Consider the following 24,076-nt stretch of genomic DNA (forward strand, 5'->3'; position numbering starts at 1 on the left):
AAGACTCTTAATCTAGTCAGTCCTCCTTCCCTCTCCAAATTACTGATTATCTCTGGTGAACAGCCATGCACCAGAAGTAAAGCCAAATTACACCTGGAAAAACCCGTGACTGTAGCTTTAACACAACCAGTCTTCTCAACTAAGAATCTAGTCAAATTTATTTTTTCTTGAAATTGGTAACGATACACCTATTTTTTTTATCTCCATTTAAACTAAACCTGCTTGCATAATTTAGCAATTAATATTGAATTCCACTGTATTACTTATCTCACAACTACTAAGGCCTGATAAGGGTAGTCATTTTTAGCTCATAATTTATCAATAGCTTTTATTATAACTCCTTTAGTATTCCATGTAAAGCTCACTCATGTCCCAGGTATAGCAGCACGTAAACAATTAGTCATCCATCTCCTGCATTAGTAGGAAGCCGATCTTGGAGAGATTATCTATTCCTTTTTTTTTTCACAACCAATTTTATTAGATAAATCAGTTATTGTTTTGGGTATCTCCATCTTTGAAATTCAGAGAAAAAAATTTCTCTTTTTGCCCAAGGGATTTGTCTCATCTTCCAAAAATGAATTGGTGCCTGCTTATACCCCGTCTCTGCAGTATGGTGTCAAACCTTCTTTTCCCATACTATGTTTTGTCAGACACAAAATACTCAATTTGCTTGTCAAGGGTATTTTGAGCATTTCCTTTCACCAGAATCAAAAGACTAGACAAAGCTGTTGCATTTTGGACATTTTGACTATAAACCTTCTGCTGGTATTTTCGTACCTGCAGAGGTTCTGCCCTGGAACTGGTTTGGTTAGTAAACTATAGTTGAAGCTGCAGTGACAATCCAGTACTATAGGACATGAATCCCCACAAAACTCTGATTCATTCACCTGGGTTATCCTCCATCTTTTTCCAGCATTGCATGTTCCAGTTTAAAGCTAAATCATCACTCTATTTCAGTCAGCTAAATCTAAATATGATGTTGAAGGAGCCAGACTGTGGCATGCATTTTCCGCTGACATACTTTCAGAGGTAAATCACCTGATCTACAGAAAGAACTCAAATTCATAAATTTTATACATTGTGTCATCCACCATCCTTCGCCAGAGTGGCTTAGTGGTAATTTAGTTAGTGGTGATTCACTACACAAATTTGCTCATTCTCTTAAAACTTTGCAAGTGTAGGTGTATTTTTGCAAAACTAAAACATAAATAGCAACAACAATTCATTGCATTGAATATGGGGTTCAAGTAAGGTTAGCATATTTGGATAGTCATGATAAGTAATTAAGAGCAGAATGATAAAACTAAGCTGAATGAAGAAAATCAAAAATAGAATATGTAATGTGAAAGTTCAAAAAACAAAAAGAGAGGGAAATATACCTAATCCTTTTGTGAATTGCAAGTTGCGTGTTTCAGCTAATTTCTTCTCACATTTAGTTGAAGGTGCCTCTGGTTGTTGCATGCACATCACAATAGAAACTGTGACTGCTGTTGCTTTTTTTTGGTCACTTATTTCAGATTGGCAATAGTGAAGACAGAAATCAGAATACTGAAATAGCATACCTTTTGACTTCTTTTTCTTTACAATTAATCAATTTGTAAGAAGTTGAAACACAAATTTAAAAAAAATCACTGAATTGTCTGTAAATTTGTAAATCTGTGCAAAATAAAGTTTGTTGCAAATGGAGTTTGTTACGATTGATTCATTTGTCCGAAGTACATTTTGATTTTTTTTTTAGGTTTATTGGTCTTAATTTCAGTTTACAGACTATTTGTTTTAGATTTTAGTGTATGACTGAAAATGGCAGGCAGCAGACCTGACATTTAGATTTGTTGTTGTTGTTCATACTAAATATCTTCCTTCGCTCTTTTTTACTAACCTCTTTTTTACACATAGGTTTAGTATCAAGTTATCAAATTCCCTAAGGTTATTTCTACAACATCCATTCACACAAGAACCGTTTGTAGAAAGACTACATAATGTGGAAATATTCCTTGCTTCATTTGTATTCCGCATTTATATACTTTACGTCCTCATTGTTCTTGGGTACATGCTTGGATTCACACACGCACATATTTTATGTTTTAGGTTAAGTATTTGTACAGCATACAAGGTTATGAACTTGGGCCCACTATCTAGTTCACGTTTTTTCTAAAGAGCTATAAAATGTTCACTGGTACCAGTGTGAGCCTGATTGTTATTGGGCAACTAACCAATAGTCTCTCATGTTTGATTCTCTTGCTGAAGAACTGATAGTGTCCGTCCACATTGAACAAATTGTAGGATTTGGTGTTAATAGTCACAACTAGGGGGTAGAGATATCCCTAGGATGGAAATTGCAATTTCCGAAGAGGATTGGATTGCACATTTTTCTAAGATTTACTCCCACCCTAGTGATCGAGAGCCAACAGATCACATAAAAGATTCTGTTGCCCAGGAAGGCCCACGTCCGACTGTAACACCTCAGTTCAGTTTAGAGGAGGTAGTGGAAGCCATAAATTCAAGTAAAGCGGGGAAGGCGCCGGGTCCTGGCGGTGTCCCGATAGATCTATATAAGTCCAATACACAGTTATGGGGCCCTCTACTGACGCAGACACTGAGGGCTCTTTGCATACAGGGCCTTCTATCATCATGGCGAGACTCTATCATTGTCCCTATATATAAAAAAGGTGACCGTTTGAACCCGGCTTGCTATAGGCCAATCTCCCTACTCGATACATCAGCTAAAATAGCAGGGAGAATTATCCTGAACAGACTCCAAACATGGGCAGAACAAAATGGTATTCTATCTCCAGTACAATATGGCTTCCGTGCAGGAATAGGAACAGTGGAGCAGGGCTTGAATTTAAGTATCATAATCGGAAAGTACACAAGGACTAGAGAGAGTAATTAGTATTTGGCCTTTATAGACTTATCTTCAGCATTTGATTGCGTACTACATGAGAAGCTATGGGATATCTTAAGCAGAATGGGGGTAGAATCATCAATAATTCAGTTAATACGGTACCTGTACACAGGATGCAAAGCAAGAGTAAGGTACGGGATAAGAGGGGAATGCACTAGGCCTTTTAGTATACATAGAGGAGTTCGCCAAGGCTGCGTACTTGCCCCGCTTTTGTTTGCACTATACATAAACAATCTAGAATCTGAACTGATAAGTAGATGTATAGATCTCCCCCAAATAGGCAACCGTGCTGTCCCGGTGCCATTCTACGCAGACGATGCAGTCCTTATGGCCAGGACACCATTAGCCCTCCAAAAACTTTTAACTACCTGCATAACTTTTATGACAGACTTGGGTCTTACCGTTAATCGTTCCAAAACTTTCATAATGAACTGTGGTAGAAAACAGGGCAAGATTAAAAACATCACTATTCACGGGGGAAGGTCGACACAGCTCGAACATTTTCATACCTGGGCATAATGTTTGATAAAAAGTGTTCCTGGGCACATTGTATGAAAACGAAGAAAGATCAGATCATTAAGACAACGGTGGCTATGAAAATCTTCTCCAAAAAGTTAGGTGGGATTACCCCACTGAACATGGTAAAAATATACAGAGCCAAGTGCACCCCGGCCCCCATGTATGGATCCGGCATTTGGGGTTATATTAATTGTAAACCGATCCAGGCGGTGGAAAATGATTTCCTCAGATACCTGCTAATGGTACCAAATGGCACATCATCGTACATAGCCCATGCGGAGTTAGGGGTTTCATTTTTATCTGATCTGATAAAGATACAGCCATTGTTACTATGGCACAAAGTTTGGTCCTCTGAGTACACTGGATTAAACAAAACTATTTTGTCTGATTGCATTGCTTCAACATACTCGTTAAGAGTCCCTTGGCTGAGATATATTTTGACCTTTTTTGAAGACATGGGCAGTAAAGAATATTATACAAACCCGGACTCATTGGAAAAAATCACTAGGAAGGAACTGAGGGCATTAACCCTGAAGCATCTAGAAGAACGTCGATTGGAAGTAGAATAAAAAAAGCCCAGTGTAATGTCTAACCAATTAATTCAGTCTGTGGAGGGTATGCAGCCCTATCTGGCAAATGTGGTAAACTCTTGGAACCGCTTTGTTCTTACAAGATTAAGGTTAGACACCTTCCACCGTTTAGTAACTTTTCCGACCATGAATGATTGGAGCACAACCTTAAGGGCATGCCCCTGTGACGCAACGGCATCCCAAACTACGATTCATGTGGTCTTATTCTGCAAATTTTATATAAAACAGAGAAAGCATCTTTTATTTCCTTTTTTAAGACTGCTTAACTTGCGCCAGTGCCGTAGTGCGTACATCAGCATACAGGTCTTACCCTCTATTGAAATGTGTGGAATCTTGGCACATTTTTTATGTTCTGTACTAACTGTAAGAAGGTCTATGGGGGCATTGGTGCAAATTTAATAAGGTCATTTACCCATCTGTGAATGGACAATTGATTATATGCATTTTACTTCCACTATTTATATTTTATACTATTTTATCTATTTATTGTGTTATTATATGTAGATGTGTTCTTAATTGATACTTTTATGACTTGCTGAAAGTCGAATAAAGTTTTGTACTACTACTAATAGTCACAACAGAGAGGAATTTCTTGTTCTTTGGAATAAAACATACTTGTTTCTTTTATGGTATTGTCATTGATCGTCATTAAATAGGTTTCTGCAGTGTCTTAAATGGAGACAGGCCTTATCTTGACAATTCTTTTAAGACAAGGTATGTCATATCCTTAAATGTGCTCCTTTAATTTGGGCGTGTTTATTTAATTTTATCTTTATTCTTAAATATTTCACTGGCAGATCGCAGACTATGGTGTTCGACCTTCACTTTCTGTGTTATGACACATCAGTTACTAATTAATCCCTAGACTTTCCCAATAAAATGGCAGGTGTGAACTAGCTGCTTAATTGGTGGTCATGAGATGCTAGAAAGTCACGTTTTCTCTCCGATGCCAGGGTTGAATGGTCAGTGCCGAGCAGAGGGATTCTTATATGTTAATGACTATGTTATAGAATATGGAGAGGTGCTGAGTTAAAACTTGACAATGAAGTTCAAGAACCAGTTTTGCATTACGAGTTCCGACTATGCTCTCAGATTTGCACTGTCTGGCAAGAAAAAGCCAATGTCTGTATTGTTTTGCTCACCCTGCCTGTGAGTGCTTTTAAGGGTATCTACAAGTACCTATGTATAGTACAGGCACCTGCAACATTCTGTTGGTCCAATTTTTTAACTTTCAAAAAAGGCTGCTTTACATTTTCAACCAGTCAGTGATCCTCTGTGAAGAAGTGTGTGTGTGGATTTTTTATTTGTGTGATCAAGTTACACTTTACTGGTTTTTTTCAATCTAAAGTAATAGGCTTTAATTGTGAGACTCACCAATATACATCCAACTTAAAATTGGTTGCTTTAGGGATGGCATTGCCTAAGTGTTATTACTGAATTTTTAACACAGTTTGTTTAGCCACAGACAGATACAAATGCAATAGTTTCCAGATATAAATGTGCTGAAAATATTGTTTTTGTTTGTTTATGTACAAACACCATTGTTTCAGTTTGTTTACTCAGGACGTAAATAATAAAACAAGTGATTCGTCTGCAACCCTCAGAGGTGTGTTCATTTATTTTAGGGCCCCTGGAGATAACTTTGGGCTGGCCTGGGTTATATCAAAGCTATTTTCTATTTTATTTTTTTGAACATTACTTGGAAATCATAACGACTGGGGGCCTTATTCACAAAGGTAAACTTACACTTTTATGTAAGTTAAAAAAAAATTATATTCACAAACTGCTACTTAATAGTGAGTTTACGTCTGCAGAGACTCCGCACATAAAACAATATTTTCGGTGCATGTATTTAAGATTTCTTCCCTAGCAGACAGAGGCATCCCTACTCCATTGACTTGATAATGAAATGTTAGTCACCAAGGATTTCATGTACGTTTGAGTGGGCCACTGATGCAGTACATTCTGACACATCAATGGATTCACCTTCTCTTTGAGGCCGAGTATAGAACTTATAGAGTCTCATATCTACATTTGTGCTTTTAAACAACCTCACTTCAAGTCTTCTTTTAGTCTTCAATAGCTTGACCTGCATCACTCATAGCCACTGGCAAGTATTCGAAAATATGTTGGCCCTCTTTTCCTAAAGAAGTTCAATAATGCTTTTTTCCTCCTAGGGCTAAATTCTTGACCCTCCAGCGCTTCCAAATTGTGATAAAAAATATCTATCCACTCTTCCCATTCTATCAACGGTACTCTAGGATGAGATAACAATTGCGGCTCTTGCAAAATTGAAGAGGTATTCATGGTCAATATACAAAACAAAAAATAAGCAAGTTGCCCTAAAACGATTTATTAAATTACCAAAGTATATATATATTTGTTTTAAAATATATATATATTTATATTAATCATCTGTGTTGTGTTTATAAGGAAAGTATTAATATCTTTCCCAGTATCTTGTTTAGCTATCCAATTTATGTAAATAAGTTGTATATATGTAGGTCATATTCTTAAAGGGCAATGTCTTTTCCAGTTATCTCGCTTGAAAGCTTTGATACAATGAAAACAATTGTGAAATCGGCAACCCTGCGATCGCAGACAAGGTTGTCATGGGGACTGTGTGCAAACTCCTTAGTCCTTTGTCAATGTTCTTAGAAGAGACCAGTGAGGATGTGAAACGTAAGACTTTGCTTCCGCCTGCTCGCACTGGGCCCTCGCTCACTTGCTCGCGCTAAGCCCTCACGCGTTAACAAACTTATCCTCGTGAGGCGTCACCTTCAAGAATAGACGCCAGCCACAAAAGCTCACACACACTTAAATTCTCTTGTTGCGGTAACTATTCCTGCTTCTTTTACCAGCAGTGACGAGGCAGATGAAACTAAAAAAACACTCACATTAGAGTGCCGAGGTATGCGGGCATGCGTGAATAACGGTGGGTAAGACCACGTTGAGTAGAGTCGATGGACGGATGACTGTGCTGGTGCTCCGTAGTCACCAAAATTTGTAGTAACAGCGCTGAGTTTGAATAACTTCGCCCTGCTCAACGTGATGCTCCCATCACCAGCCAGCCGCTACTGTCACTGGCTGAGAACATACATTCCAACAATCACCAAGGTAATAGAACACATTATAACATTCTAAATACAAGGAGCCTTGGGACATTAGATCACAACAATTACCTAATTTATTTTTTGGACTTTGTGTGTTTATTTTTCTTTGTAGAGTATGAATGCCCTTCTTAATCAGGAAGTGGATGAAGTTACAGACAGGAACCACACTAACCCCCAGCTGCAATATGAGTAACCCATGCAAGCATTTCATTTGACCCACTTTGTTCCCTTGTCAAAGTCAGCAACACAGCAGGACTGCGAGCTATCCTTTAAAAGCTGTGCGGGAGAGGAAAAAGAAGCGGTTCTTGGCTCACCTGAGAGCAGTACTGTGTACAGCCGTCACTAGCAGGGCCATTTGATAAATGTGGTCCAGTGTGTGGCTACCTCTGGAGTGTCTGGGGGTCACCTTACCAGTAATCTTTGCTGAGCCTCATCTGTGCCCTTGGTGGAAAAAAGGTGGATTTTCCGGGTGACAATGAAATGTATCATATAGCTAGGGGAGCAGTCTGACAGTAAATAGAAGGTTCGCCACCTCCTCTGTTGATGATGAGCCCTTCTCTACGTACTCGCTGTTTTAAGGTAGTGATGAGGACTCCACATTTGTTTCAGAATTCTGTTCCTTTTAAAATGGCCACCTACATGTAGGACTGCATCAGGCATCATTATCTGGCTGGCACACACAACGCTCTAAAACATGTTTTAGAGTAGGATTGCATAACAAATGCCCTTAATGGTTGCAACATTGTACTGTAGTAAACGTTTCGTTTTAGGTCTGGCAGCGATTTTCATTTAATTGAGCTTGACAATAATTATTACCTGAACACAATTTGCATTAGATGGGACTTAAATGAGCTAGTCATCTCTAAGCCACCTGTTCTGCTTTGGTGCTCACATTCTATTCTTGATGTCACTGTTCTGTTCGTGCTGCTCAACTGCTTATTTTTCCCTTCTTCTGGCATAAGAAACAAAATGTTGGCGTTGTTTGATAAAAGTCTGTTAAGGAAAAAAGGAACAGATGTGGTTCCACTTGCACACATTTTGCAGCAAATGAATGCATGTATGAGGCAATACTGAACAATCATTGGTAAAGCCAATAGGTCTGCCCATGGCAAGATGTTTAACTTGCCCAAACATATGCAATATGAAAAATCTGGCAAAAATATAAGAATAGAGCGGTAGTCCAGCAGCCTAGATACGCCAGTCGTAGTACTGAAGTGCACTGCTTTGTAGGCCGCTATGCTAAAATGCAGACTCCAACAGGGCAAGACGGCCAGTGGATGAGGTGAGCTCATTCACCCGATTGTGGGAGGAAGCAAAATGTGAATGGAATGACACTTGAGCAGACTAATGGATGAAGAAGCTTGATCAGAAGTGCCTATATATATATGTGTGTGTATTTCTGTTGCGAATGTTTCATAAAGCTTAAGACTGGCTGCACTTCTCAAGCTGTCTATAAGCCAGACCTAAAAATAATTAGACCTTCTTTGAAAGTAGCTCAGTGCACAGTGGTCTGAAGACTCATCTTGGAGTAACCTCATAATGCTCACGGGAGACGCAGCCTCTCATGAACATTTGTGCCTCATGTTTTAACTCTTTTAAAGTGTAATATGTAGGTATGTCAGAAAGTGCTGAGCGTATTTCCAATTTTTCTTCAGTGCTCGTGCCTCGCACACCTTTACATTTTCGTGTGTTTTCAATTTAAAAAGGACAAGTCAGGTGCCCAGATGCTTAGGTCTAGGTCTTCCAAATTTCCCATGGCTTTGCATCCTCTGTAGCCGTTTGCTTGTGTTAATGTTTTCTGTTACGAAGATTATTTTGTTAATCGTTTGATTTTAGAAATTGTGTTTTTGGCACCTTATACATTTGTCATTTTATCATGTTGCTTATCTAAGGCTTAAAGAAGGTCTTGTTTCTTGCCATCCACTTCCGTACTACCGACCAGTCAGGTCCATTTATGCTCATTTTACTCAGAAATTTGCTTTGAATGTAATCCAGCATTTAATCCAGTAAGTATGTTAGGGGTTTGAACCCTAGAGAATGATAAACCTTGTTCTCAAATTCCACAGATCACATTGAGGTGAAAAGTACATAATAATGACTGCTGGGTGGAATAGCAAGGTCAAACTTAATGGGAATTGGAAAGGAATGGTGTAAGAACAAGGGCCTTATGTCAGCCAAGCTCAGCGAGGGCACGTCCACTTGGGGTTAAACTGGATGCTAGATTGAATGTTTGGTAATGGATTACCTGTTTGTTCCCGATGTTGTGTTTGAACTAGTGTGGTTTAATTGTGATGTTTAACTCGTCTCTGACAGATTCCTCCAAGTTTTTTGTTGAGCCCGCAACATGCTTCAGTTCGGAACTGAGAGCTTTGTTGAGTAACAGTGTGTAGAACACAGAGTTTTTTTCAAATAGGATATGGGAATGCACTTTATGGGTGGTAATCATTTTCAGTGACAACCCTTAATAAAAGCATAGTTGTCTCAGATGTTGTAGATGCCAGTAAATAAGAAGTATTCTTCTTACCCAGTTTAAAAAGAATTGCTGTACTGCATTCAAATTATACAGGTTCTACAAAGTGTTGTTTGTGTTTCTGATCAACGCATAGTATCTCATTACACAATTTAGGAATGAAAGAGTAATTATAAAGTGCTAGTACTGAGAGCATCTCCATAAAAGCATTTCGCTTATAACCATTAAGTATACAAAAATAAGAGCAAACAGGTGCTACAAATAATCATGCAATATTTTGTGTGTAGATTCTTTCATGCATAGTGCAAGACAAAGATCGTAAGCAAATATAGACATACATTTTGAAGGATATCTCTAATCTTTTTTCCCTAAAACACACAGTGTACCTAGTGGTTAGATGCATGTTATGACATGGTTTCACATAACACTCACAATGATATGCTAACCACGGTTTAAATATTAGTGAGGTGCCGAGGTACGAAATTACGGAAGCAGACAAAGAGTTTATTAGGAGATGCTTAGTCAAAGATCCTAGAACGAGTGAGTGAATTAAAAAACAAAGACACATTGAAACCTTTCGTTTGTCAGGCACTATACACAGTTGTGATAATAGGTTCAGTATTTAGTAGATTTTATGGTACTGAAATTTAAGTAATCAAATGTTTAAGGAACCTGTTGATTGTTTGAAATTTGGATATTTGTAGCATTGCAGATTCTGAATATACTTACATGATGTTTTAATGAAGTAAGTGTTTGTCAAGGGGAGTGAGGCTGTCAATTGGTTTGTGATGATTTTGTAATGGTTTAAAGTAACTATGCAGTAAACGTAACTTAGATGGCACCAGTGTATAGCTGCACGCTCAGAAAAATATAATTCATGAATTACAAAACCCTGACTCGACAAGCATGACATGCCATTGCAGAGGCCGTTACAGAGGTAAATGCTGAAGTGTAGCCCTTCTTGAAAAGTTAGGCTTCCTAGTTTCAGTTGGTGTGATGCTTTCTGAAAGGAATATTTTGACTTTTCTTCTGAAGTGCTGGAGATGTTGGGGTAGTTCCAGGAGCTTGTTAGTGACTCTCATATTTTAGATGACCATTTGTAAAAATGCCTATTGCATTCTCAACTTTTTGACTTCTAGGTGCAGATACCAAGTATTATCTGAGATGGTGACTTTGTGCTGCTCCTACGGATTTCTGACAGACTTGAAAAGTCTATCACAGGCTGTTGACCTCTTGTCATTTATTCTACCATAGACCAGATATTTGTCGAAAGTTGTGGATTTTCTCTTTGTTTTCATTTGATTCCTAGGATCTTAGTAATTCATTTTCTCAACCTTAAACTATTCCCTCGATTTTTATATTTGTTTACACGGTTATTGAAATATTTCTCTTGTGCACCATCATTTTTTCAAACAAAAAATCAAATTATTGCTCTCTGTGTGGCTCAGATCACTGCTCCCTAAACAGTGAACTTTCACTAATCAGCACGGCAACGTAGGACTGTAACAGCAGATTTTTGTATACGTTTGATATGTTTACCGATCACTGCTGCCCCGCATTTCCTTTGGTATTTTGGTTCCATTTACGTTCTGTGGGGCATCGTTTACTACAGCAAACCCTTCAGATCTGCAGATTATGCACTTTGAGCTCATGCTTGTGTACTTGCATCTGATTACAAATCCACATGCAGCCCTTCCCCTCCAGGATTTGTGATTAAGTACATATAGATTGAGTAACTTGATATTCAATGTACAGCTCTTGGGCAGTGTCAGAAAGCTAACAAAGAAATCTACCTTTCTGATTCCTAAAAACTGAAGAAGACTGCACGCACTTTGTTTCTCACAACCCACTGTAAGAAGAATGCCCTCTTAATTTCTTCAAAAGTTAGTTTATATCTCTTTAGTATTAATGATTCTGGAGGTAATCGTTATTATTTTAATATTTGGTTGTGCTCCTGCCAATATGCCTCCCTAGTTATACACTTACATACACAATATCCATTACTGGGTTAGGGTACAATCACAGGACTAACACAAATGATTCCTTAGGAAAATTATTCTAGGCATTGTATTTTCTTCACATATTTATTTTATGTCTAAACAAAACTTTAAACAAGTGCACATTAATTGATTGTTATTTTAACATAACCACATTTTTGACCCATGGGAATGGTTGGATGTGAAGAATATATGCAATGGATATCTTATATTTTTTTCTGAGCAATAATATGAGAATCAATCAATGCACGCCTATTTAAAGATGTATTCAGGCTTCAATTAATTGCGTGGAAAGAAAACACAATTGTCCCTTTGAAAGTTTTTATATTATCGGGCCCCCTGAGTACAGTATTAATGGGAGAATGTGGTGCATTGCTGTGCAAAGCCCATTTCAGGCTCTAAAGTTAGTGAGTTTTGTCCTTTGGGCCACGGGCAGAATCCTGGACTGTCCCATTTTTTAAGCAGTCAAGCAAGCTGTTGGTTGAAGAGTCGGTCGGTTTGGCCAATTTCTCTTCTGTCAAAAGGCAAACAGTTATTCTTGTCTGCACTCTTACAGCTACAGACTCCGTATGCCCTTGACAAGGGGAAACTTTTTTATTTTGATTTTGTATTAAAAAAAATAAAAAGTTTTCACCCATCCACCATCTGACATCGTACTCAAGCCTGCTCAATTCTTTAATTGCTCATGTAGCCATATGTTCTATTCACGCCACTGTTCTCACACCACTGTTCCTTCAACCCATCAACTAGAAAAACCCTAATACTTTTTATTTAAAAAATGTAATTTAACTTTTAAAAAATAAACCGAATTCCAGAATGCTCTGCTAAGTTTTAAGTTTCCTTCAGGTATCTTTTTCTACAGCTGGAAGCTTGTAGGCAGAGGGAATTTCCAGATATCCACACTGAATCCTAAGAATAGAAAACACGTGCAGGTTGAATTTTGCCTTCTGAAATCTGTCTGGGGCTCTCGGTTTGAGAATGTGAAGGATTAAATACAGAAATAGATCCGATTTTCTCAACCTAGTAGCTAGAGAAACTTGGTCATTTGAATGCTTCATATTAAAGAGGTACATCTGTCCACGTCCGCTTATCCATTCCGGAGTCTATAAAGGAAATAATGAAGGCTCAAGTGCCCAGGCATTGGATTCTTCTTAATTCAGATTGTTTTGCAGACCTCCTTGCTTGGTCCTTTTAGGTCAGTTTCCATGGCTGGTTGTTCGGTGTAGAGGAGTATGGACTAAGATCACTTGAGTATATATGGAATCCACGTTATTAGCACAGCGAAAGTATTAGTGTTGTTGTATTTGTCACATTTACTAGAATTCATGAATAGGAAGTAATGCTTCATAAAGCACAGCTATGCCTTCATTAGAATGTGTAGCTTGTAAACGTACACAACAGTCAGTTTTCATGCCATATTTGGTGCGTAAGAGTTCAGTTTTTTGCCTGTTCCAGTCTTTGAGTGCTAACCACTTATACTAAAGTAACTAATTTCTTTTGGGGCATTAGCAAATGTAACAATTAAAGCAGTGCCTCTGAGAATGGGATTTACTAATTTTGTGGGGAGTGGAATAGATGCATTGGAAGCTATTTTGACTTGTGTGTGTTTGTTCTCTCTTGGGACGGTATTGAGTGAACGTTTGGTGATGGGATATACTTCAGCGGTCTCATGAGTCACTGTGCCTCTTCCTATCAGTGGCCTTCATTGATCTGCTTCCTTTTCCAATATTGACATTTAGCCTTTCTGACACTAGTTGAAAAAGTAATGTTCTGTATTTTGATTTCATGGTTAGATTGCTGCTAAGTTATTTGCCATGAATTTGATTTTGGAACAAAAGAGGTGCTCCATCTCATATGTTTCCTAATAGGGGAAGCAGTTCAAGTCCTTTGAGACTGCAAATAATTGATATGGATTTTCTTTCAACAATCAGTGTGATAAAAGTGGACCTTGATAAATGTAAACTCTGTCTTTGGATAAGGAGCCATCCCGAATAATTAGTCACCATTTTCAATGAAGATAGTAAAGGAAAAACGTGTTAAGGAACAAAAGTCATCTTTTAACCAGATTAGTGATACAAATCACCATACACCAGCTTGGTGTCCTTAAAGAACATGAAATCTGATTTCTTCAGCTAAAAATATTTTTGTGCTCCAAGGGTGCAAGAGAAAACTGCTCATTGACCCATCTCATCCCTTAGAAAAACAAAGTTAATATGTACATCTTTCTTCCTTGTTTGCGTTTCCCACCAAGAGGTGCCGTCTGCTCCATATGAACAATAACGTTGCATTTCTTCACGGTTTTTCTGTGGGGAGAATTTCTCCTATTTGTTTTCAGTTTTTGTTAATGTAAATCCTATTTCAGATTTGTTATTCAGGAGTTCACTGATGGGTGTTATTCATCTCGTCTCTGGTTCCTGCAAAAGTGAAATTGTACAGGGAAGCTACCAATCATGCAGAAGTGAGGTTTACTGTACGGGTAAGCTACCAATCAGCTTGAGTGCAGCAAAGATCGCTTTTGTTTAAGACGGATTCTTCACCAACCACAGTGGTCAAACTGACACAAGCTTTGATTTGCATCAACAAAATGAGCTGTCTAAGCCTCTTCAAAATGCTCTGACTTCACCTACAGTGCTTTACAGTAGTTTATATCTTTGTGCGTACTCCTGAAATTGGGGACTATACAAGTTACCCTACCACTTTATATTCTGATTGACACCTTATTGGATTTTTGTTACGCTATTGTAAACATATTTCCTTTAAGGGTCACTTTTCTCTCGTCTCTTGAGGAAAGACAACAAGAGGATGAAGTGGTAAATCTGAGAAAATCATTCTGAAGTCTCCAGTACTATTGGCTCACGATGCATTATCGAGTCAGCGCCATTTTCCTTTCTGAGATCTTGCTCATCTGGTGCCATGCCAACACCATCTTGACACTTTTTTGCTCGTACTAGAGTGGCAAGGATGTAGCACTTCATATTGCGTTCATTGCCATAGAAAATTGTAATGCGTTAACATCTCTTTCAGCAGAAGTAACTTTTCTTAGTGTTTAATTTTTTTAAATTAAGAGTATCTTTCAACCATGGAGCGTCTGATTCAGTGTTGCTAGTACTCATAAATTATCTACAGGTCTGCTGTTCCTGGTAGAGGACGATGGAAGAATGTCCAAACAAAAGTAGAGCTCTGTAGATAATTAAACAAACTTTGACCTGAGAGCACCATCCATGAAATGCAAGAGAACCATCCTTGTTCATGTGATGACATGTCTGTCTTGGTTTTGAAATGGCCTAGTTCTCTTTGACAACCAAGGGTGTTATATCACATTATATTATTGCATTAAATTAATTAATAACCAAACGGGTAAACCTTGAGCATAAGACAAGATCAATGACAAAGCTGTTACTCTCAACCTGTCATAGGGATTGTCCAGCGTTAAATCTTTCATACAAACACATGCTTGAATTATTCTCTGTCATCAGGGGTTGAATCTGACCTTTTCAGTAGAGTCCCTGATGAAGCATTGCATAGGATAGAATGTTCCTTCATCAGTGTCAATATGGTCTTTCTGTGTTTTTCCGTTTAGAATTTCTGGGTATTTTGGCCGATTCAAGCTGTTGTCACTGTGGCCTCTCCACCACTATAGCAGCATGGCCATGCAACACTCTATGCGGTCTCCTGACTGCTTCTGCCATCTTGCCACTGCACCAAGCCATAATGATCCACACCAGAGACAAGAAAAGGGAAGTCTGGGGGAAGGGCTCAGGCCTTTCATGGAGTGGGAAGCTTGGAAACAGCTGTATTACCACACAGAAATAGTTTGGAAGATACTTAGATTTGTCACTTAGGGCTAATGTAGTTCCTGCTAGGTCTTACCCAGGCTTTATAGATAAGGTTTCCTGTGACATATACAACTATAAAAGTCAATTTAAAAAGCATCCCTGTATTTCTGTTCCTGTGTTAAATGCCTTCTTTTGTTGCAGGAAGCTTAATGTTTAGCTGCTCTGGTTGTGTTATGGCTACACAACTTTTCCAGTCCTGAACTTTTTTTTAAAACTAATCATTGTTTTTAGGTGTCCTTTGCTAATTGTTTCTGAAATCAGCCAATTCCACAAAGCCCAGAATGTATTGTGTAATTGAAAACCTACAACGGGAAATAAGGAGTTACGGTGACATGAAGTCATCTGTGCTGTCAGTTGCCCATTTATTTTCTTTGGATAGCTCCAGATAATAGGGCTTTAGAGGACGACATTTCTAAATAAGACTAGTTATGTTTGTATGTATAAACATAAAACTGACCTCTTCGAAATTTGCAAACGTCTTAAGCCACTGCTTTGTTCACAGTGATGTAGTGAACTGGTAACTCTTCCCTTTGCCATCTGTCAAGTGCCAAGACACTCTGTATAGGAGTGGTTAAGAGTTTATCAAAAGCCCTCACAAATAAATACATATAAATACATGTAGGTATAATCCTCCAGTATGTAAAAAGACCCATCTTTTCATCACCCTAGTTCTAATCCATTCATGATAATAACCACTAAACAAATGGAATTAAGAAAGGGGATGAAGAACATACAAGAGGTTTATTAGGCTGGGAGTGCATTGTTTGGTCTTATTATTTCTACTGCTCTAGCACAATTTATTATGATGTCCATTTTGTGTCATTGTCTTTGCATATTGTGGATGGGGTAGATTAGGATTTCCAAAGGACCCACCTACCCAGGATTAGCCCAGTCTATTTATTTCCCATTCATACTGCATAATTTGCTGTTTAGATGGTGGCTTCATGAAGAAAGCCAAAGGGGGTTCCCTGATTAGATGAGCGTAGCTCGAGCAGGGAAAACTACTATAAAAAGTATCTGAATGACGAGCTACAGCAATTTATCTGTAGGAAGGATAATCCTCAGGTATGGTATCACTATAGATAACGATAATCGTAGTGTTGTATGTCATGGACGAACAAGGACATATGAAAATACAATACTGCTGAACATTAAATAAGAAATTTGTGCATTCTGTCTACACAAAATGATTTTATTCAATAAATGTACAAAATGTTAAAACACATAAAACCAATTACAGAGAAGACAATCAACAATATACCTAGACATACTGCAATCATACCAGACTAAGGATAACCTGAAGGAAGAAATAAAACAAACAGAATTACAAGAAGAAAGACTCGGATGGCCATGAAATGAATTGTTGTAGCTAGTCATTCAGATACTTTTGATAGATGGTGGCTTCATAACAGATGTGAATGTCCATTTTGGCCAGGCTGTTCTCTGTATCAACTATACTTGCTTTGAGGTAGCTCTGTCGTGATCTTCACCACCGGAACACACGTGTACTCCCTGGCCTATATCCAACAAGTTGAAGTTCTATTTATTTCTTAGAAGATCCGACTTGGGGTTTACAATGGGGTGAGCTAGAGAGCTGCATGAACCCTCTGTGTCACCTGTTTCTCTATTTGTCAGATTTAATGCGACCATCTGTCCTTAGCTCACTTTAGATTTTTCATGTTATAATTTGAAGGGCTTCCTTTATATTAGTAGCAGAAGTGATGCTACTGTTAGTAACTTCTTTTGTTTAAGGCAGCATATCACTAACTTTGTGTTTTTAATTTTTCTTCACTAGCCTCCTTTAGTAAAGACCCAGACTGTTACAATCTCCGATGTCTCCAACGTGGTGAAGAGTGAGATCCCAACTAAAGAGGTTCCACTAGTCCACACGGAAACGAAAACAATCACCTATGAAGCTGCACAGGTGAGCTCTTTGTACAACCACTCCTAAATATTAGATGATTATACCCACTACTTAGGTTATCTTTTTTTTTTGGTAAAGCCACATTTTTTTATTTTTCAAAACCTCCCACATGAGATAAATATTTAAACATTGTAAAGCTTTGTATAATACGCCATTGTGGTTATTTCACTTCACATTGCTTTGGTTTAAGGCTGGATCAGTTACCACACTCCCATCCAAAAGGCCATAGACCCATATAACATAGCAATGCATTAAGCCACCTGCCCCACTGTGAGTTTGTGGATGTCCATGTAAGGTCCAGGGTGAGGCCGGGCAGGGCTTCAGGGTGATGCCTCTATGATCAGCCCTCCTCGCCATATCTTTAAATGTTTTTCGGGAATATGCATGCTTGGAAGATTGGGCTCTCCATGGCCATACAGTGGCCCATATATTGGTGGGTGGGGCCAATTGCGACATCCATGCCTGGGCAAGGTCTCCTTTTCCTATCACTAGTCCCAGCAACGGCAAAGCTCCTTGATATCTATTCCCCTCAATGACCTCCGTGACCTGCAATAGTGTCACTTTGGGGCCTTTGGGGTCCGGCCACCCCAGCACCTCTCCCAGGGTATCTAAGACATATGACCAGTATGACGTGAGGCCAGGACACTGCCAGAAAGTGTGCATTAGGTCTCTGGATGACTGCAGAGCAGGCAGCGACCCAAGGTAATCAGGCCCATTTTGCAGAGTTGTGTTCGTGTGAAATATGGTCTGTGTAGTAATTTGAACTGTGCGAGTCGAGATTCCAAGGGGATTGCTGCCTTGCACAGGGCTTCCAGAGCATCTATCCAATCCTCATCTTCTAAGAGGCCTAAGTCAGCCTCCCATGCCTCCTGATCATACAATCTTGCATGTTTCGAACAAGCATGCAGTATATGTCGGGCGGTTTATGCTCTTTTATGTTAGTCAGGGGCAAGTTAGCCTCCAAGGGGGAATATTCAAGAACATCCCCATCGGGGGCAGCGGTTGGAGAGCTTGTCCTGGTTGGAGATAGTAGAAAAATTGGGATTGGTGGAGATCATATTCCGTTTCTAGGTCTGCAAAGGATTTCATGAGCCCCTCTTGCATGACATCTCCTAATGTTGAGATTCTGATGGTATCCCAGGCTGAAAACACTCAGATGGCTGCCATTTGGGGGAGCTGAGTCCCCTGCCACAGCTGAGTCTCTAGAGAAAGTCTGGAAGCCACCAAATAGCCCTGAGCACTTCTGTCCATGCGTTCATCACTGCCAGGGTTGCAGAGGACAGCCTATCTGGGATTGCCCCTCCATATAACAGATGAGGCAGATTAGTGCGCCCCATGACCCATCCCTCTGAGGCATAGACCAGATCGTCGAATCTCGCATACCACCAGGATGAGAAGGTGGGCCTTTTAGTAGTAAAGGTGCATGTCCGGAGTGACAATCCCCCGCTGAACAGGGTGCTGTGGGAGCATTTACCTATGGAGACCCGTGGGGGATCGCCCCCCAAGAGCCAAGGGCATTAAGGTTTGTGAAGATGGGGCGGCCAATCGGGATGGGAAGTTCTGGAGCTGAATGAAGAGTTTTGAAAGGGTCTCCATCTTAAAATCTTAACAATGGTGGAATGTCCCGGCAGACATAGGGGAAAGGTAGACCAGAATTTAACACTTTTTGTCAACTTGTGGACAGCAGAGTTCAGATTGAATTAATATGCATTGGCCCTGTCCATTGTGATGAAGACTCCCAGATATTTAAATTCATTTGGGAGTATGCTTAATCCAGGGGTCCAGGGTGTTGCGCTGAGCAAGAAATATTTTGGGTAGATAGTGGACTAGGCCTCATTTGTGCAAAGGCCAGAATAGATCCCAAATGCCTGCAGTATCTAGAGAGCGCCCGGTCCGGTCTTCTCTGGGGAATCAGAAAAACATCAGGATGTCGTCTGCCTAGAGGGATATCCTGTTGTTTACTCCCTATGACCACTGAAAGCCCCGGAATAAAGCATCCACCGCACCTAGGCTTGACAAATGGCTTGACAGCGAATAGGAGTGGGGACAAGGGACAGCCCTGACAAGTTCTCTGTCTGACATTAAACCAGGTGGAAATGGTCTCCCCAACCGCACCATCAGGTTGGTATATACAGGGAGTGCAGAATTATTAGGCAAATGAGTATTTTGACCACATCATCCTCTTTATGCATGTTGTCTTACTCCAAGCTGTATAGGCTCGAAAGCCTACTACCAATTAAGCATATTAGGTGATGTGCATCTCTGTAATGAGAAGGGGTGTGGTCTAATGACATCAACACCCTATATCAGGTGTGCATAATTATTAGGCAACTTCCTTTCCTTTGGCAAAATGGGTCAAAAGAAGGACTTGACAGGCTCAGAAAAGTAAAAAATAGTGAGATATCTTGCAGAGGGATGCAGCACTCTTAAAATTGCAAAGCTTCTGAAGCGTGATCATGAACAATCAAGCGTTTCATTCAAAATAGTCAACAGGGTCGCAAGAAGCGTGTGGAAAAACCAAGGCGCAAAATAACTGCCCATGAACTGAGAAAAGTCAAGCGTGCAGCTGCCACGATGCCACTTGCCACCAGTTTGGCCATATTTCAGAGCTGCAACATCACTGGAGTGCCCAAAAGCACAAGGTGTGCAATACTCGGAGACATGGCCAAGGTAAGAAAGGCTGAAAGACGACCAACACTGAACAAGACACACAAGCTGAAACGTCAAGACTGGGCCAAGAAATATCTCAAGACTGATTTTTCTAAGGTTTTATGGACTGATGAAATGAGAGTGAGTCTTGATGGGCCAGATGGATGGGCCCGTGGCTGGATTGGTAAAGGGCAGAGAGCTCCAGTCCGACTCAGACGCCAGCAAGGTGGAGGTGGAGTACTGGTTTGGGCTGGTATCATCAAAGATGAGCTTGTGGGGCCTTTTCGGGTTGAGGATGGAGTCAAGCTCAACTCCCAGTCCTACTGCCAGTTCCTGGAAGACACCTTCTTCAAGCAGTGGTACAGGAAGAAGTCTGCATCCTTCAAGAAAAACATGGTTTTCATGCAGGACAATGCTCCATCACACGCGTCCAAGTACTCCACAGCGTGGCTGGCAGGAAAGGGTATAAAAGAAGGAAATCTAATGACATGGCCTCCTTGTTCACCTGATCTGAACCCCATTGAGAACCTGTGGTCCTTCATCAAATGTGAGATTTACAAGGAGGGAAAACAGTACACCTCTGTGAACAGTGTCTGGGAGGCTGTGGTTGCTGCTGCACGCAATGTTGATGGTGAACAGATCAAAACACTGACAGAATCCATGGATGGCAGGCTTTTGAGTGTCCTTGCAAAGAAAGGTGGCTATATTGGTCACTGATTTGTTTTTGTTTTGTTTTTGAATGTCAGAAATGTATATTTGTGAATGTTGAGATGTTATATTGGTTTCACTGGTAATAATAAATAATTGAAATGGGTATATATTTTTTTTTGTTAAGTTGCCTAATAATTATGCACAGTAATAGTCACCTGCACACACAGATATCCCCCTAACATAGCTAAAACTAAAAACAAACTAAAAACTACTTCCAAAAATATTCAGCTTTGATATTAATGAGTTTTTTGGGTTCATTGAGAACATTGTTGTTGTTCAATAATAAAATTAATCCTCAAAAATACAACTTGCCTAATAATTCTGCACTCCCTGTAGTAGGCAGGCACAGCGAGTAAATCGCGGACCAAACCCATATCGATGGAGTAGGACAAACAAAAAATCCCAGCTAACCGTATCCAATGCTGTTTGGAAATCGACCATTAGGAGTGGCTGGTGGCCCGGTCATTCCCGGCTCAGCTCTAGAGCGTTAAAAACCCTGCGTATGCTGTGCCTGGTAGCTCTATGGGGCATACATTTGGATTGGTCAGGATGAATCAACTGAGAAATCACCTTCGCCCGCCTGTTAGCTAACATCTTGGCCCACACATCACCTCCGTGTTCAACATCTTGGCCCACACCTTCACCTTCATGTTCAACAGAGAGATCGTCTGTGCTACTCGCATTTGGTACCCGGGAGACTGGGTTTCAGTATTACAACTATCTCTGCCATCTGCAGGTCCCGGGCTAATTCCCCGTGATGCAGGGCCTCAGTGAACATGTTCAGCATCAAGGGGCCAGCGGTGGGCCAGATCAGACAGCAGACTTCAGCCTGGATCCCATTTGGTCCCAGTGCTTTGCCTGGACGGAGCAGGCCCAAAGCCATCCTCATTTTCTCATGGATTATCTCCGCTTCCAGGGAGTCTCGCATTTCGGGTGACATTTGTTGGAAAGGCAGATCATCTACAAACTGCGCCAAGTCTCCAGGAGGCCCCCCAGCTCAGCCTTGTAGAGTTTGCCATAATAGCTTGTGAAGTGAACTCAGCCACCATCTCTATACTGCGGGTAACACAAGTACCGTTTTCACCCACAAGAAATGCCACCGGGGACCCGGGTTGGCAGGGAGTGCAGAGCCAGTGTAAAGTTGTAATTGTTTTGTCACCCCATTCGTCTATGAGTGGCTATCCACGCCTCCCTGACTACTTGGGTGAGTTCTTGCTTAAGGACAAGTTGAGCGTGAAGGACGTCCCAAAGGAGCTCCTCCTGTTGTGTGTCAATATATTGTCTGCCCAAGGTGAGCACTCACGCTTGTCAGGGTCATCAGCTCTTTGGCGAAGTCGAGTCCGCTGGCCCTTATGACAGCTGATGATTTCCCTGCAACTTGTGACCTTCTGAGCCTCCCACAGGACCCTGAAAGAGCCAACTAAGTCTAGGTTTACATCTGAGAACCTCTGATTCATCTGTGATACCTTTCTGAATTCTTCCCCTTGAAGATACCACCCGTTGAGCCGCCATCGCCGTGTGAAGGGGGCCCCACTCCACCTCCATGAGTATGGGGGAATGATCCAAAAGTCCTCTTGTCAGCAGGTTAGTTTAGCACCCGATGGCCTTTGCAGTGGGGAGTTATAGAATAGTCCAGCCTAAGAAAGGTAGTGGTGGGCCCCAGAGTATAAAGTGTACCCCCTTTCCAAAGAGTAGTGTGTCCTCCAGACATCAGTCGCCATCATGTTGCATATGAATCCGGAAAGTATGGTGGAGCCACCCCTGGGGGGCGCACCAGAGCGATTCACTTCTGGATCACAGACCCCATTGAAGTCTCTTGTTAAACCTGGGAGTAGCCCTTCTGGTTCACAAAGTGGTGCACTTATTTCCCATGAGATTTTTCCTGGAGAATGAGGATGTCCGCTCCATGATAATGAGCTGATTTGAGCACTGCACCCCATTTGAGTTCATCTAGCAGACGGTTCACATTCCAGGAGAGACATGACCGCACCTGTAAGGGTCCTACATCAGTGTTTCCCCCACGTAAAGTAGTATAGGGAGCAGTGGTGTGTAGGAGTATTGAAGGAAGTGAGAAAATGACATCCTGCCAGGCCATCTCTGCGGTGCATATATCATGATGTGGGATTGAAATAAAAAAAATTAACTATTCTTACACACCCCTCCTCCCTCGATCCCTCTCCATACTTTGCTGACTAGAAATACCTGTTGTGTGCCTTTCAGGGTAAGACCAACGTAGCTACACCAAGTGTCCCAGTTCCCCACAAGGGCTAACTCCAGTCCCTCTAACTTAAAACTAAACCCTACAACTTTAGCATAGAAGCAAAAGTGCTTCCAAGAGTAGGAAACAATAGAATAGACAGGGGAAGTGGTGTTCAAAGCACCTGTGGATTTTACTTGAGCCATGTGTGCACATATGTCAGTGCCGTGGGATGACGACTTCAACTTTTAAGTGTGTTTCAGAGCGCTAACAGTGGGTGCAAACACCAAATCTGATAGTATGCCGTCCCTGTGGCTGTGGATACATCCTGTGTCACTGAGGCCTCCTCAGGACCCAGGGATTGGGCCCTCCTGTGTCTTCATCATGGATGTTTCTTGGAAGTCCTACGCCAGCCACCCCTAGGGCCTCCCGTTCCTCTCCCCTCCCTCCACCCCACTTTATCTCTGCCTCCATGTTGAGAGGCGTCTCTGCTTCAGAGATTGGGGCCCTCCTCAATCCAGTCACACGCAGCTTCTGGCGTATTAAAAAATAGTGATTTGTCCTGAAAGAGGGCCTTTAGCCAGTTCTTAAAGAGCAGCATGTATTTTATGCCCATGACCCTAAGTTTCTGCTTTGCCTCCTGGAATGAGTGTCGCTGCTGTTGGATCTTTTGGGTGTAGTCAGGGAAGATCATCACAGAGGGCGGAGTGGCACATCTGGGATCCCGCTATTTGCGCTCAAATCATCACGACTCAATCTGCGAAGTTGAGCTCACAGAAAATAAAGGGCCAATGTGGAGCGCCCACTGGTGGCTTAGCTATCAGGATGTGGTGCGCTTGCTCGTTCTTTCACAAAGGAGTTCGACAACCCGGCTTCTGGCACACAGCTCTTGAGCCAGTTAGTTATAAAGGATGTAGGTGAGTTCCCCTCCAGCCTCTCAGGGATGCCCACAATGCGGTGGTTATTGCATCAAGATCTACCCTCCGCATCCTCCAAGCGAGCCTCCAGCTAGTTGACTTTTCGTTGTAGGGTCACCAGATGGGTCTCATGCGATTTGACAATATCCTCTGTTTCAGTGATCCTATTTTTGACCTTTGTAACTCTGTGCGTGGTGTTGCGTAGGTCTTGACGGATTAAGGCTAGGTCAACTTTGAATTCCCCCATT

The 24,076-nt window shown here is 40.9% G+C and overlaps 1 protein-coding gene across 14 annotated transcripts in view; it reads left to right on the forward strand.

The window, feature by feature from the left end:
• EPB41 (erythrocyte membrane protein band 4.1) overlaps positions 1–24,076 on the forward strand; it is a 698,787-nt gene that overhangs the window by 576,548 nt on the left and 98,163 nt on the right. For all 14 annotated transcript variants that reach the window (XM_069224160.1, XM_069224170.1, XM_069224159.1 and 11 more), the window contains one exon: positions 17,226–17,354. In XM_069224160.1, coding sequence (XP_069080261.1) covers positions 17,226–17,354 — 129 coding nt within the window. The remainder of the gene's footprint in view (positions 1–17,225; positions 17,355–24,076) is intronic.

This window comes from Pleurodeles waltl, chromosome 3_1, assembly GCF_031143425.1.
Source record: "Pleurodeles waltl isolate 20211129_DDA chromosome 3_1, aPleWal1.hap1.20221129, whole genome shotgun sequence".
Taxonomy (NCBI): Eukaryota; Metazoa; Chordata; class Amphibia; order Caudata; family Salamandridae; genus Pleurodeles; species Pleurodeles waltl.